The following is a 16,303-nucleotide window of genomic DNA, read 5'->3' on the forward strand; positions in this document are numbered from 1 at the left end:
TTTATTTTTCGACTGTATTTAATTTATTTATTTAATTCTCTTTCCAAAAATCACAGTTGCACAAGGGGCCTACACGGCGTGGATAAATGAGGGACAATTAAAAATGTCCCTCTCAGAAAACATTCGGCATCAATTTTTTCAATTTCCAGCGAGATAGTCTCCACAAAATAACGAGTGACGGCTCTTATTGTATTTATACTCTTTGCATAAACGTCAAAATTCCAAAGTGATTGGATCACCTGATTCGTATTTGACTATCGCTGTCTCATTCTGTATCTCTTTCTATCACCCGCTGAAGATAGGCGCCGCCATATTGAACAGCCTGTCAAAACGCTGAAAAGTAGCTATATTGAACAGCCTATCAGGCAGTTGACAGATAAGATAACACTCTTTGTCATCATTCACAATGGTTGGGATAACGCCACCTCTACTGAATTCGCCTTGGGAATATACCATGTGCAACATATTTGACTCATGTGCTCATGTGGCAGTTTTATGGCAGTGAATAATATATCGATATGAAACGGTCTATTGTTAGGATACTATCAATACATAATTGTGGTTTCCATTTCTAAGAACATGGAACGCTTGTCAAGATTGTTTTGGCCTGTAATTGTTTCACCCAAAAACGCTGTGATAAAAAATGTAGAAGCCATTTCGCGCAGTCAGAAAGTAGCCAATAACTCTGGGAAGTTGCAGGAAACAGTTTTCATTATTTTCTTTCTTTTTTTTTCAAGCTTCTAGCAGAAATGGGTTTGGTTAAGCCGGCTCATAATGGAACCTTCCAGCTGATGCCACTTGCGCAGAGAGTTTTTGATAAATGTACAAAACTGGTGAGTCGACGTATGAGCGCTGTAGGTGGACAACAAATACTAATGCCTATCTTAACTTCATCAGAGCATTGGAAAAAATCCGGAAGACTTGACGGTGATATAACTGAATTCTACCTGCTGCATGATAGACATGGCAAGCAATTTCTATTGAGTCCGGTAATTTTCCTGTATTATACGTTTGTTTAAGTAAAATTATTTACATTTATTTTATAGACACATGAAGAAGCCGTTACCGCTTTAATAGCTTCTATTTCTCCAATATCATATAGGCAGTTACCTTTGCGTTTATTTCAAATAGGTCCCAAATTTCGCGACGAATTAAAATCGCGTTTTGGTCTTATACGTGCAAAGGAATTCATTATGAAGGATCTCTACACATTTGATCGTGACGTCCAATTATCTTTGCAGACGTACAATGAGGTAAATGCCGCGTACGATACACTTTTTCGTCAGTTGGAAGTTCCTTTTGTAAAAGGTATACATATAAACAAATATTTATGATATAATTATTCAATGAGTTTACGCTTCAATGTCCAGTTGAGGCAGCTACTGGCATGATGGGTGGCAGCGTATCGCATGAATATCATTATATAACTCCTACGGGCGAAGATCAACTAATGTTGTGTGATAATTGTGGCTTTGCAGCTAATGTTGAAATATGTAATGCAGAAATTTGTCGTCGTTGCAAATCTGCTAGCCTGCAATATGTGCGTGGCATCGAAGTGGCACATACATTTGTACTAAAAGACAAATATTCCCGGCCACTGAAAGCCACATTCCTACAAGATAATGGTAAACCAGAATACCTTGTAATGGGTTGTTATGGTATTGGAATCAGCCGCCTAGTCGCAGCCGCTGTCGAAGTGCTTTCAACCGAAAAGGAATTGCGATGGCCAAAGTTATTAGCACCTTTTGACATATGTATTATAGATGCAAAGCAAGGAAGTAAGGAAGAGGAGATGGCCAACAAAATAAAAAACGATTTTTGTGGCTCGCTTGGAAAAGTTTGTAGCATCGAGGAAGTATTAATTGATGATCGTAACCATTTAACAATAGGCAAACGTTTATTGGATGCAAAAAGGTTTGCCTGCAACATACATATGTACAATTTAGTTAAATTATTAGCCATATTTTTATGCAGGATGGGTTATCCCATTATCGTAATAATTAGCGGCAAAATCGTCGATGGTACAGCAAGAGTCGAACTTCATATGCCGCATGCATCGTTGCAAATAGAACAGTCTGAAGCGCTGTCAGAAATCGCCAAGTATACAAAAGCAAAATCAAAGTTATTGAACATATCAGCGGTATGATACAAATAATTTGATTTTTTATTTATATTTGATATTTTGGTTTTATAAAGTTAGGATTCAACGCAAGGCTCAATTGCAAATACCGCGTCATTTGGATGACAACGTGCTCTTAATGAAAATATTCTAGGTTTCAGCTCTTATATTAAATAAAGCATTTATTTCAGAGTTAAAATGTATTATATTTATATTATTTGATTTGGCTACAAAAGCGGTAGATTAGCTTTTAGCGCTACAAACTCTTTTCGGTCGAGCGCTTTTATCTGTGTGCCTGAATATGGTGAAAAATGTTCCAAATCGCGATGCTTATTAACAAGTAACTTTTGTTCCGAATTCATTATGTTTATTTCTCGTTCGATCTGCATTTGATCTACTTAGAAATATAAAACTAAAACTCATACGTTTAAAAAGTATTAATTTTAGAAATTCACCATTTTTTAAAAGCTTTAAAGCTGCCGCTTTTTCCAATTTTACAAGCATGCTACCAACAGTAATCCAAACTTTCTTCTCACTATCCTCTGCATTTTTTTCAAGCTCACGCACCGCTTCCCGAGTTTGCTGACGCCGCTTATCCAACTCCACTAGCTCTTGCTTATTTACAAGTATTTTATCAGCCACCTCTTCTGCCGATTTTATAATTTCAACGACTTTTTGTTCATCAGTTTTACCCATTTTGCAATGATTGAATACAGAGTAACCTTATTTAGAAATATATGTTAATTGGATTTAGTTGCGAATACGTATATAAATGAGCAAACAACTGCATCCCACACCTAGTGGATAGTTGACTAAACTCAGCTTAGTTCTTTACGAAGTCGTTTTTCGCGTTTCCATTCCCGCACTTTTTCTCTGTGCATATCTTTGCGCGACCGAATTTTTTTATAACTTGGTGAATTATTTAATTTATTATTTTCAACAGCACGTTGGTCGAAAGCACCGAAATGAGTTACACGCGCAGGTTCTTGATCTGTTCCCAGTCCGCTGAGTTTTTTACGCATCACTGTTTTAATAGGATACAGTCGGCCAGAAGATGTTGGTCCCAAACCACTTTCTCTATCCCAACCCTGTTTAACCATTATCTGTAAGCCGCGATTTCTAGTCGTTATATTAAATTTATTTAATTTATTTTTGGTAGTTTTTGATTCTGTATTGAATTGGTGAACTGTCGAAGTTAGGTGATGCAGTCTGTTTGTATCTGAGAAGACATGGTTGCAGATGTCGCAATAGAAAGGTTCATTGAGAGTAATAGTTCGGGCATCGACGGTTGTTTTAACATGCTGGCATTCTATTTGAAGTGTATAAACAACGTTGCTGTATCCCTTTATTTGAGCCAAATCCAATGCTGTGCGTCCCGTTTTATCTTTTATATTTTTATCAGCACCCAACTGTAGAAGAAGTCTTACTGTATCTATTGCACCCTCACAGGCGGCCATCATTAGACCGGTCCATCCAAATTCATCACAGACGTTGATATCATTTTCGAAATAAGCAAATCGTGCCAACTCTGCGATATTGTTCGTAGTGACAAAACGAAAAAATGTATTACGATCAAATCGTCGCAAGATATCTTTAATTGAAGGTGGTGCTTTGCTGGTTGGCGAAACGGTAGGTCTACGATTAGTACTACATTCTTTAATTAAGTTTTCATAGAACTTTTTTATTTTTACGCCTTCACTGTCAGTTGCGGTGAGATCTGGACGCCCTCTTTTGCACTCCGGCTGACTCTGCAGTTCCAAACCACGAACGAAGCGCTTCATTGGATAATTTATGGTAGCCAGCGTACGCCAGTTGGGATGCAGTTGTTCACAATTCGTGTCCATTGTAATTACCAATGAGATACTCTGCTCACCCTACTTGCTTTAAGAATGTCGGGTAGTTAGGGACACGAGTTTCGAATCGATACTTTGCCTCATCGTTACTTTTTCCATACGATATCGATCTATTATACTCGACAAATTTGTGTCGAAACTGTTTGGTATCGAGTACTCCGTATCGAATTCTCGATAAATAAGACCAAGTTTATGCGGCATTGTGCGGCAGTTACGAACGTACGTTCCAAAAACGTGTCAGCTGACACGACCAATCTTAAGCTGGAGACATTGGTGCTTTATCGGCAACCGTATCGGTAACCTTTTAACAGCTGATTCGACCAACCTTATGAGAATCAATGCAATCGATTATTGGTGCCGCTAAGGTCGTATCCCTAACGTAATCAACTGTTTATCGTTACGACGGTAAACCAAAACCCAATTGGTTGGCTACGATACGGTTACGACCTTAGCGGCACCAATAATCGATTGCATTGATTCTCATAAGGTTGGTGAATCAGCTGTTAAAAGGTTACCGATACGGTTACCGATAAAGCACCAATGTCTCCAGCTTTATGAGTGTGCAATGTAAACGAAAACTCACCGACGTGCAACGCCCGTACGTACGTAGCCCGGAACGTAGAAATCAAAACAATTTTGGTTTTTTCCGTAAGAACGTGTCAGTTGATCGCTCTCTCACTAGACAGAGTTGCCTAGTAAACTTTTGTGCGGTAATTTTTGACCGTTTGCAGTTTTATGCAAAAACACCTAATTAAAGTTTGAAAAATTGTGAAAATAATTCGAAATAATAATGTAAAAGTGCAGATTATAAATACAAAATCTATTTATATTTATTTAATATTAATTCCAGCGTTTTACAACAACAAAAATTAAATTGGAAAAAGTTGGTGTTTCTATAAGCATGCATGCAAAATGGTCAATGGCAACAGTGCTTATCTGTAAACAATGCACATACAAATATGTTATGTACATGTACACAGACGCACACATTGATTCCTAATGGCTTGAGGGTTCGGTCTAATATGTTTCGTAAAACAAACGTCCGTACGTACGCCACACGTCGGTGGGTAATTGCCGCTTTATTACACACAAATCACCTACCCATATTGCGCATTCACGAGTTCATAATTGCTTCGTTCTACGCATTAACGTCACAGTTGACTGCTTGAGTGAATGAAAGAGAGAAAAAAGCAATACCTAAAGGAAAATGACGTATGAATGCCCATATGATATAATGATGACTTTACACATGGATTAATCTACAACAACCCTGCAAAAATTGTTAGATTACGAGTTCCATTTTCTTCATGTTGGAGTACTCTAACAATAGCCGTGTTTTTTAACACGCATATATCCGTTTACGCTTAAGACTGCTAATAGGACAAGTTTTTTTGTCGCTTATGAAATAAGTTACGTTCCATTGAGAATTGAGCGAGATACGGATAGCAATTTAACATGCAAATGCAACAACAACGTTGTGATCCTGATATTTATGTGGTTCAATTTCTGATCCGTATAGCAGTTCCGTTCGTTTCGTTTTCTGTAGTAGATTTTTCGACAGCTAACTTTTGAGTTGGTAGCACTCATAGCTCAACTATATGGTTGGCTCATCTCTACAGCAATAACATACCTTTGTTCACATTGCCAAAATTAGCGTGTTGGTGTTAGACGAATGGAGTGGAATAAAAACATAAAACTTAGCAGAATTTGTTAGTAAGAAAATGTTGTAAATTCGTTGGTTTCTTTTTAAGTTTGCCATCTCCTTCTGACAATCCCTACTTCAGTGAAATGAAAAAAATAAAATCAGCTGGTGAGATGAGCCAACCATATAATTGAGCCATATTTAAAAGCAAAAACACTGAAAGAGTAAACTTGAAGATGATGTAAGGAAAATAAATAGTTTGCTTACGTGCGAAACTATTTAAATGTTAATAATTCTATCAGTATCTTAAACTTTTTTTTATGTTTCTTCTTATTTTCTACAAAACAGATGTTTTATATTAGTGCTGCCAGCTCTCATAAAGTTGATCCAGATCGTTCCAGCCAGAACCAGAGCTCGATAAACCAATGGAACGGCCCAATAGTAGAATATAAATTCAGTACTTCCAAGTTTCAATAAGTAGTTTTTATCGACTTTTTTAGTCTGTTTTACCTGTAGGGTATTTGAAATAACTTTAAATAATATCAACTTTTGTTATTTTAAATATTTTATGTATTTGTTCTAATTTTCAATCTTGAACTTTTTGCTTTCAAAAATTTTCATTCTTGATATTGTTCTGCTGGAAATTAAATTCATTTTTTCAATAAAGATGTAGGATAAATATTTTAGATATTTTTTAAATATTATATTTTATTGAAAAATGAATTTAATTTCCAGCAGAACAATATCAAGAATGAAAATTTTTGAGAGCAAAAAATTCAAGATTGAAAATTAGAACAAATACATAAAATATTTAAAATAACAAAAGTTGATATTATTTAAAGTTATTACAAATACTATCCTACATTACCATCCCTAATTAAAAAACAAAATGTCATCAGGAGAAAGGTAAGTATTTTTGTGTAATTATAAAAAATTCTAAATAATTCATACAATCGCGTTTTCAATCTCGTAGTGAACGGTTCGCTGAAATTCCTTGCAGCTCAACCATATGGAAAATTGGGCTTTATAACATGTGGTTGAGTACAAATCCAGACCGCAAGGAATTTCACAGCGTTGCGCGTGAGTGGAGCGTGTTTCGTGTCAAAATCAACATTTTCAACAAATAAAATAAAAAACACTAAATAATTGTGCGTGTTACGAGTTCGTCGTAAAACAAAAAAAAATGCAAATTGTGCGAAAAGATTATATTGCTATCGGGCAAAAATCTGAAAAAACATTAAAATAAAAATATGCATTTTGTGCAAAAATATATATAATTTCTGTCGGGCAAAATCAAATGTAAACATTAAAATTGTCAACATTTAATTTAAAAATTATGTTAAATGTAAAAATATAAGTAAAACTTTCGTTTTACATAAATTCATACATATATGATAAACGAAGTGCGATAATATACATATAACTCCACCAAGGACAAAAAGATCAAATAACGGGATTGAAAATTTACTATATATTAATGTACAGTCATGTACATATAACCTAAAAAAAAAAAAAAAAAATTTAATGTAAGGCGCGATAACCTCCGAAGAGATCTAAGGCCGAGCTTCTCTTCCAATTTGCGTCGTGCTCCTCTTGATTTCCCCTACAAATTGGCCGGACGGGACATACATGTTTTATGCCGACTCCGAACGGCATCTGCAAGGCAGATGAGTTTTCACTGAGAGCTTTTCATGGCAGAAATACACCCGGAGCGCTTGCCAAACACTGCCGAGGGGCGACCCCGCTTAGAAAAATTTTCTTCTAATTGAAAAACCTTATTTCTAAAATTTTGATGTTGCTTTGCGCGGGAGTTGAACCCAGGGCATACGGTGTGATAGGCGGAGCACGCTACCATCACACCACGGTGGCCGCCACATATAACCATAATGAATATAAATTCTTTAAAATATATACCTGAGACGACGTAAATACTTTTACAAACCGATAAATAATTACCCCAATTGGATAAAAGTCAAATTGAAATAAATGAGACAAATTAAATATAACATGGCGTGGTGCCAAGTAAAAACCAACCCTAATTGAAAATACGAACAATTAAAATAATTAATACCAAATTGCAAGCTGCTACACATGGTTCTGGCCACCTTGGTACTACCATTGTGTATTAGTGGAGCAAAAATTATATATACAACAATCTGAAAAAAGAACCATCCGACATACAACCTGGCGTTATGGACTAGCGTCCGTGCCATTCAACCAAACCCCAAAAAAAAAAATAATAAATAATTCATATTTACTAAATTTTTTCAGAAAAGAATCAAGGAAACGTTGGACGCTTCTTTTGTTGCAGTGCTATAGTGCCCGAAAGGACGAGTTTAAGCATAGCAGGAAAAAGAAGTATGCTTACGTGAACGTGTTTGAAGATATGTTTGCACGATGCCTCTTGGTATGTTTATTTTACTAAATTTTGTATTCAAAAGGTTGATTATGTTTTATATTGATTTTGTAGGATACCACTGTAACAATAAAGGCGTTGGAGGCGAAGATGTGCACGTTTTTGATCGCTTATAAAAGCGCCAAAGAAAACAACAGGCAGACCGGTGCAACATATGGCCAAGCTCCATTTATGGAAGAAATGGATGAGATTTTTGGCCGTGAGCCAATAATCTCAAATTCTCACACCCTCAATTTAGGCTCAAGAATCCAAAGGCCATTATCTGAGAGGTGTTCGTTGGCTGCTGTTGGTAAATATTTCACGAATTGGTCACCTACTAGTTTCTCTTAAATACCAGGCATGCTTAACGAACGAAACGATATCATTTCGTTACGATAATCAACGAAATGATATCGTTTCGTTCGTTAAGTATGCCTGTTAAATACAATATTTGTTTATATTTATTGATAGAGTCCTGCTTACTTCCTGATACCCTGTTGTTCAGTCAAAACTCATCATCCAACACAGAGTCACTGTGCAATATGGCTTCCACGTCAAGGGGTTTGTCGAATTGCAATCGCGATCCTTTAGGAGATGTACCATCATCAGTGGAAACTTATTTTCCAGCCCAGAGTCATTGTGCTATGTAGCCTCCAACCGAGTACCTTTGACTATTGGACAAGCAATCCCCGAAAAAGAAAGAGTGCAAAGGAGAATTATTATGAAAAAAAGTTGGAGTTGAAAAGAAAATTTTACGAAGATATAAAAAGTATGATTTCGGAGAAATTAAATGCTCATTAAGCCAAGGGGCTTTTGTGTACTCAGTGCATCTGTTGTATAAACTTGGGAGAGCGTGAGCCTTACGTGTTGTGAAGCACCTTCTTAAGATTTCTGAAACTTCACGTAAATTTTCTTAAAGAAAAATTCAAGTAGAAGGTCGGAAGTTTTAAGCTGAAGCAATTGATCAATTTTTATTAAGATGGAAATGAATTTTAAAATTAAAAAATTAAAAAAAGACAATGAATTTAAAATGTGATAAGCAATGAATTTAAAAACTTAGTCATAGTCTATTTATTTCCAAATTCAGGGCTAAGGGTAAATTAAGTATTTAGAAAAAAATAATCGTTAGTATTTTAAAATTAAAAAGTTAAAAAAAAAAAACAACAATGAATTTAAAATGTGATAAGCAATGAATTTAAAAACTTAGTGGTAGTCTATTTATTTCGAAAGGCTAAGGGTAAATTAAGTATTAAAAAAAAAATAATCGTTAGTATTTTAGGCAAGTAAGCGAATTTATAAACTGAATTATGTGATTAATGTGTGTAAATATGTATGTAAATTTAAAATTATTGAATTGAGGAATTTAATTTTGTGGTACTTAGACAAATATATTTTGAATTTGATAATTTACTTTTGTTACAAAAAACAAGACTATATATAGACTACTGAGTGGAATACCTCGACTGCTAGTTCGAAAACGACTTGTTTCAGAATTTGTTTGGAAGATGCCATGCTTCTGAAATAGGGCGCTATCGAACTGGCAGTCGATATACTAATAAATAAATGTATATACATGAAGTCAGCAAATTTAAATGAATTATATGAATTAATTTTAATTTTTGTCAATCGTGTAACACAGTACCTGTTTTAAGACAGCATACAAAACAGTTAATTTAATAAAGTATACAAGTTTAATTTTATTTCTGTTAAGTATTCAGCGTTGTATCAATGTTACCGGGGCCATTGGGAAACCATTCTATTTTGCGATAGGTCGTTTTTGGGCCTTAATACCAAGATCCATCAGCTAAAAATGACTACATTAGGAATGGTATTTTCGAATGAAGTTAAAGACAGTTGTGGATAGGGTAGATATGTTTGTTCAATATTACAGCTTTTGTTTCTAGATGGCGACAGCATCGGTAATTTGCCAGGCCTGCTTTTGAATCCGTAATAGGGAATATCCTACCCTGACGTTAATATTTTCTGTCTCCCTCCATCACACTAATGTCTTCTTACCCTTTTCCTTTCTAAGTTTGCCTCTGTTTCTACTGTTGCCCTTACTATCTACGTCTACCTTTAATCTCGACCCCAGTTTAGGCCAATATCTCCGGAGCAGAATAAGATATTGAAATAAAAACTACCATTTGTTCATATCTTTCGTTTGAAACCCATATCGTTAAAACAAAACAAAAATCCTTGGTGGAACTTCTGGTTTATATATAGCTTTCTATCTCCAGAGCAGGGCAAGGGTATATAAACCCTCGCGGTATGGTCTCCGGGGTCCATATTTAGGTAGATATCGCCAGTCCGTGGTTACCCAAAAGTATGAAATATATTTAGCTACTATATCAACATTCAAGTTGATATTTTAAAAAACTTTTATTTTTGTTTGTAATATAAAATTTATTTTTGTTTATTTTTGAGTTTAGATATTTTCAAACTAATTAGAATTTTCTTTTTTTGAAGTTATTCAAAATTTTAAGTTAACACGAAAACTCAATTAAAATTATTTTAAAAATTAAAGTAAAGAGTACAAAGTAGTTAACACTATATTTACTCCCCCTCCAAGAAAATTTGAAACAAACAAATTATTAATTAATATTAAATGTAACCTTTTTTTGTTTTTTGTTGTTTAATGTATTTGTATTTAAATTAGTGTTAATAAGTATGTTTGCTGGTTTAAGTAAATCAATTGAAATATTTTTAATAGTATTATTGTATTGAATTGTAAATGTTTTATGTTTCTTAGATATAACTTTAAAAGTTCCTTCATAAGGTGATTCTAAATTAGATTTACGAAGAACTTTAACAAAAACATACTCACAATTTTCTAATTGTTTAGGAACGAAAACATTTTCTTTGTTATGATGAAAAACTTTAGAACGAACAAGTGAAAAATATTCTCTTATTTTATGAAGAGCGTCATTAGAAAAATCATGTTCTTTATTACTATTTGAAATAATTAATTCACCAGGTATTCTAAGTGTTTGGCCATAAACAAGTTCAGCAGATGAACATTTTAAATCTTCTTTAATAGAAGTTCGTAAACCAAGTAGAATGAATGGTAAAATGTCAGACCAATGAACCGAGTCGTTTGATGCTATAATTGCTGCTTTTAAAGTTCGATGAAATCTCTCTATCATGCCATTTGCTTGGGGATGGTAAGGAGATGTATGAATTTTATGAGAACCTAAAAGTTTAGTTAATTCCGTAAAAAATTTTGAGGTGAATTGTGAACCTTGATCTACTGTAATATTCAATGGTATACCAAATCGTGGTATATAATTTTGAATAAAAGTTTTTACTATAGTATTTGTTGAAATATCTTTAAGTGGATAACCTTCAGGCCAACGTGAAAATCTGTCAATAATTGTTAAAATATAATAATTTCCATTTGAAATTGGAAGAGGTCCAACAATATCCATATGAATATGTTCAAAACGGCCTGATGGTATTTGAATTTTTTGGATAGGAGATTTAGTATGTCTTAAAATTTTGGATTTTTGACAATTGATGCAAGATGAAGTCCAATCGTTAATCTCTTTACGCATGTTAGGCCAATAATATTTATTTTGAATTAATTTTCTAGTTGTTCTTATACTTGGATGAGATAATGAGTGAATTTTGTCAAATATAATTCTTCTCATAGAATGTGGAACATAAGGTCGAAAAGGTTGTACAGAAACATCACACCATATGTTTAAATTAATAATTGGAATATGAATTTCTTTTAAATTATTTTTAGAATTTGGATCAGAAATGGTTTTTTGTAAAAATGTATCAGTTTGCTGTTCTTTATATAAAGTTTCTAAATTTATATCTTGAGTTGAAATTGCATTTATTTCTGGAATACGGGAAAGTGTGTCGGCAACTATGTTGTCTTTTCCACGTATATATTGAATATCATTTGTAAATTGAGCAATATATTCAAGATGACGTAGTTGACGAGGAGATCTATCTACTTTAGAATTTAGAACATGAATTAAAGGTTTATGATCAGTATAAATTGTAAAAGTTCTACCTTCAAGAAAATGTTTAAAATGTTTAATTGAATTATAAATTGCCAAAAGTTCACGATCAAATGTTGAATATTTAGTTTCTGTTGTAGTTAGTTTTCTTGAAAAATAAGCTAAGGGTTCTAGTATGTTATTGCTAGTTTGTTGAAGAACTGCTCCAATAGCAACATTTGATGTATCTACTGCTAATGATAAAGTACCATTTTTGTCCAAATGTGTAAGTAAAGTATTTTTAGCAAAAAGTTTTTTAACATTTTCGAAAGCTGTTGTGGTTTCATTTGTCCAATTTAATTGTTTGAGTTTGTTTTTAATTGCATGTGTTAACATTTCATGCAGAGGACTAAGTTCTGTTGCTAACATTTTAATATATCTGTGATAGTAATTTATCATACCTAAAAATTTTTGTAATTTATTTATAGAAATTGGTTTTTCAAAATTTGTTATGATTTCAATTCTATCTAAAGATGGTTTAATACCTTCGCCTGAAATTTCGTAACTTAAAAAATTTAATTTATTTACACCGAGAGTACATTTTGAAGGTTTGATATTTAAATTATATTCTTCAAGTCTTTTGAAAACTGATTTTAAATGATTTATATGTTGATCTTCATTATCACTGGCAATAAGAATGTCATCAATGTATGTAAATACAAAATCGAAATCAGAAAATACTTCATTAATAAAGCGTTGGAAAGTTTGAGCACTGTTTCGTAAACCGAAAGGCATTCTTACGAATTCAAACATTCCAAAAGGGGTAGTTATTGCAGTTTTATGAATGTCTTCTTCTGCCATTGGAATTTGGTGGTAAGCACGCACAAGATCAATTTTGGAAAAAAAATTGTTTGTTTTTTAAATCAATTGTTAAATCGTGAATATGTGGTAAAGAATACCGATCTGGTGTAGTAATAAAATTAAGTCTTCGATAGTCTCCGCAAGGTCTCCAATCATTTGGTTCTTTTTTAGGAACGAGATGAAGTGGAGATGCAATAGGAGAATTTGAGGGTCTGCATATACCCGTTTTAACTAAAAATTCAAATTCAGCTTTAGCAATTTTAAGTTTGATTGGATCAAGACGTCTGGGTTTCGAAAATGGTAAAATACCTTTTGTTTCTATCCTGTGAACCGTATGGTGTTTAACTTTTTTAGTATAATCTGGTTCACAGGTAATAGATGGAAATTCATTAAGTAATTTTGAAAACTTATTTTCAACAATAGGAATTTTGAGTGAGAAAATATCAGAAAATCCAGAAGATCCAGTAACTTTAATTTTTGTAGTAGAATCCATTATTTCTTTATTTTTAATATTGACAATAATTCCGAATTTTTCTAAAAAGTTTGCTCCTAAAATTGGTGTATCAATATTCGCAATAATGAATGGAAATTTAAAATCTCTTCTTAAACCTAAATCAATTTTAAGTAGTTTTGTACCGAAAGTTTCAATTGAAGAACCGTTTGCTGCAGTCAAAGTAAGATCCGAATTTCTTTTATAAATTTTAAATTTAGAAAAAGGAATAACTGATACAACTGCGCCGGTATCGATAAGAAAATTAAGTTTATTGAATTTATCAAATATGAATAGGCGACGAGTAGGTTTAATAATAGTTCCATTATCCGTCACCGTCATAATGGATCGTTTCAGTTTAAATTTTGTTCGTAATTTGAATTATGATTTTGATTAAAATTGCATGGGGGTATACATTTGAGAGCGTTATTCTTAAATTTTTTGTGATACCAACAAATAGTTGTTTGTGAATTAAAATTACGATTGTTTGAAAAATTTCTTGATCCTGAAAAATTTCGAGATTTAGATCTATTTCTATCTTTAGATCTTGAACGGATTTGTAATTGATTAATATCATTCGAAATTTTATTTAAATTTTGATAAATAGCCGTAGTTAATTCAGTTAAATTTTTAGCGCATTGTTCTAAAATATTATTATTTATACTTGAGACTACAGGAGATTTGGAAGAATGAGGTTTATTGATTAAATCAAAAAGTTTGTCAGCTAAAATAATAATTTCATCTCTGTTTTGATTATTATTGGAAGTCAAATGAATTTGTATTTCTTGTGGTAATTTACGAATCCACAATTTAAAGAGTAATTCTTGGCTAACTATGGAGGCAGAACCTATAAGTGATTTCATAAATCTGAATAATTCAGATGGTGAACGATCACCAAGTTCAGTTTTTGAAAATAATTGTTCTAATCGTTTTTCTTCGCTAAGAGAAAATCTTTCACATAGAATTTTTTTGATTGTATCATATTTATTAAAAAGAGGAGGAGGGTTAATAACATCTAAAATTTTAGATATAGTATCTCGTTGAAGAGTAATTAGAATATTTTGAAATTTTAAATTATCATCATTGATATTGTTAATTTCAAATTGTCCTTCAACAAGTAAAAACCAGGCATCAGGAGAATCTTGCCAAAATTGTGGTAATTTAATAGATTTAGTAGAAGAAAAATTTGTAAAGTTATCTTGTCTTGAAGTATCTTGTGTTATATTAGAGATGATGTTTTGTGTTGTATTAATGTTAGAATTTTGAGTTGTATTGTGAGTCATGATGTTATTTGTATGGTTGATATTTTGATTTTCTGAATTTGTAAATTTACGAGTTCGTATTGGTGAACGTAGAACCATATGAAAAGAAATTTAAATGAAAAATTAGAAAATAAGAAAATATTTAAGATTTTTTTTTGGAAAGGGAGTTAACAATTTAAATAAAATATTTAATTTTATATAAAAAATAAGTAAATTTAAATAACTATATTAAAATTGTTAAAATATAAAAATAATCTTAAAATAAATTTAAAAGTTTAAAAGGTTTAAAATTTTAATTTAAATTATAATTGGAAAATTTGTAATATGATATTAAAATAAAAATTATACTTACATAAAATTAAATTAGTAAAAAAATATTCAAATTAATAAGTATTTGATTGATGATTGTAGAGATTTTGAGGGAATAAATGGCGTTTTTTGGGCGTGATAACAATTAAATTCATTGTTGTTGCTGTTTATGCAATGGCTTTGTTGTTTTCTTTATGAATCTCATCATTTTCATCGTGATGTCTTATACTTTAAATCCGTTCTTGTGTGTATTTTGCGTAAAATTGTTGTAATAGCTCTTGTTGTAGTGAAGTGGAAAACTTAACTATTGTTTTAAGCGTAGTATATTGTTTTTTAGAGTTCTTTATTAATTAACGATTCGTAGAAAAATTTTATTTTTATTTATGTTGCATAAAATTTATAGCATGTCTACTAGTAAATTTCTGCTATAAGTACTTTATGTTTTATTTGATTGTCCGCACTTATTTTTTGTTTTTGTTTCGTATATAGAATTTACAGCGACTGTTATATGCAATTTGCACAAAATATTGTTTATTAATTGAAGTATATTTAAGTTTCATTTTTTTTTTAAATCGATGTGCGATTTACAATTATGGTACTATGATTTAACTTTTTAATTTTTTTATTGTTTCTTTAAAAGTTTTAACAATTGGTTAAACTATTTTGTTCATCAAATCTGCTAAAATTTGATTTCCGTTTTCGGGTGTTTCCACACAGTCCATCTACGAATGTCTATGGACTTTCACTTATTTTCACAATAGTAAATGTTTTAAGCACTTTCAAAACGAAATATTTTTAAAGTTAATTATAGCTTCGTATTATAATCACTAAATTCATAATTTTTTGTTGATGGCGAATGTATTTCCAAATTGGATTTTAAGTAAACAAACTGATGGCTGTTCGTTTAGTCTGTTTCGCACAACTATTTAAATCGTTGTAAATATGACGGAGTAGTTACTTTAAAATTGCGAAATTTTTTGTTCAAAAATCATTTATCACAAGCACGAGGTATTATATATACAAGCACGGACAGATATAGATTTAGATAATAAATGCATTTTAATTAAAAATTAGCGAATGGAAATTTTCGTAATCATTACAGTCATTAATGAAATAAAATATTTGCGCAGGATCGTTGGTAGGATCGCCAATATATCAACATTCAAGTTGATATTTTAAAAAACTTTTATCTTTGTTTGTAATATAAAATTTATTTTTGTTTATTTTTGAGTTTAGATATTTTCAAACTAATTAGAATTTTCTTTTTTTGAAGTTATTCAAAATTTTAAGTTAACACGAAAACTCAATTAAAATTATTTTAAAAATTAAAGTAAAGAGTACAAAGTAGTTAACACTATAGCTACGTTCTCACATACCTACCATATATCCATACACAATTCGGTTCAGTAATTTCTGAAGGAGTTG

The 16,303-nt window shown here is 32.0% G+C and overlaps 3 protein-coding genes and 1 long non-coding RNA gene across 6 annotated transcripts; 2 read left to right on the forward strand and 2 right to left on the reverse strand.

Annotated features, from left to right (window-relative positions):
- Positions 1–493: 493 nt before the first annotated feature.
- Positions 494–2,431, forward strand: ProRS-m (prolyl-tRNA synthetase 2-like protein, mitochondrial). 3 transcript variants are annotated; one of them, XM_067776895.1, is made up of 7 exons: positions 535–672; positions 738–833; positions 898–989; positions 1,047–1,308; positions 1,371–1,914; positions 1,975–2,140; positions 2,197–2,431. In XM_067776895.1, the coding sequence occupies exons 2-7, from the start codon at positions 821–823 to the stop codon at positions 2,257–2,259; spliced, it is 1,140 nt and encodes a 379-aa protein (XP_067632996.1). In that variant the 5' UTR covers positions 535–672; positions 738–820; the 3' UTR covers positions 2,260–2,431. The 3 variants fall into 3 exon arrangements, with proteins under 3 accessions (XP_067632994.1, XP_067632995.1, XP_067632996.1); XM_067776893.1 differs by having other exon boundaries at positions 494–672; positions 738–989; XM_067776894.1 differs by having other exon boundaries at positions 495–672; positions 738–989; positions 2,201–2,431.
- On the reverse strand, positions 2,275–4,102 carry Pdrg1 (Pdrg1 prefoldin-like subunit). Its single transcript, XM_067776897.1, has 3 exons — positions 3,973–4,102; positions 2,575–2,841; positions 2,275–2,513 (listed from the first exon to the last, which is right to left on the reverse strand). The coding sequence occupies exons 2-3, from the start codon at positions 2,813–2,815 to the stop codon at positions 2,347–2,349; spliced, it is 408 nt and encodes a 135-aa protein (XP_067632998.1). The 5' UTR covers positions 2,816–2,841; positions 3,973–4,102; the 3' UTR covers positions 2,275–2,346.
- LOC137245748 (G patch domain and ankyrin repeat-containing protein 1 homolog) lies at positions 2,794–3,966 on the reverse strand. The gene has a single exon (XM_067776896.1). The coding sequence runs from the start codon at positions 3,961–3,963 to the stop codon at positions 2,938–2,940; it is 1,026 nt and encodes a 341-aa protein (XP_067632997.1). The 5' UTR covers positions 3,964–3,966; the 3' UTR covers positions 2,794–2,937.
- A 2,597-nt stretch (positions 4,103–6,699) lies between the features above and the next one.
- LOC137247228 (uncharacterized) lies at positions 6,700–10,568 on the forward strand. Its single transcript, XR_010951795.1, has 3 exons — positions 6,700–8,021; positions 8,085–8,319; positions 8,481–10,568. It is a non-coding gene; the product is annotated as an uncharacterized lncRNA (long non-coding RNA).
- The last annotated feature ends 5,735 nt before the right edge of the window (positions 10,569–16,303 follow it).

The sequence above is a fragment of the Eurosta solidaginis genome, chromosome 3 (assembly GCF_040869045.1).
Source record: "Eurosta solidaginis isolate ZX-2024a chromosome 3, ASM4086904v1, whole genome shotgun sequence".
NCBI lineage: Eukaryota > Metazoa > Arthropoda > Insecta > Diptera > Tephritidae > Eurosta > Eurosta solidaginis.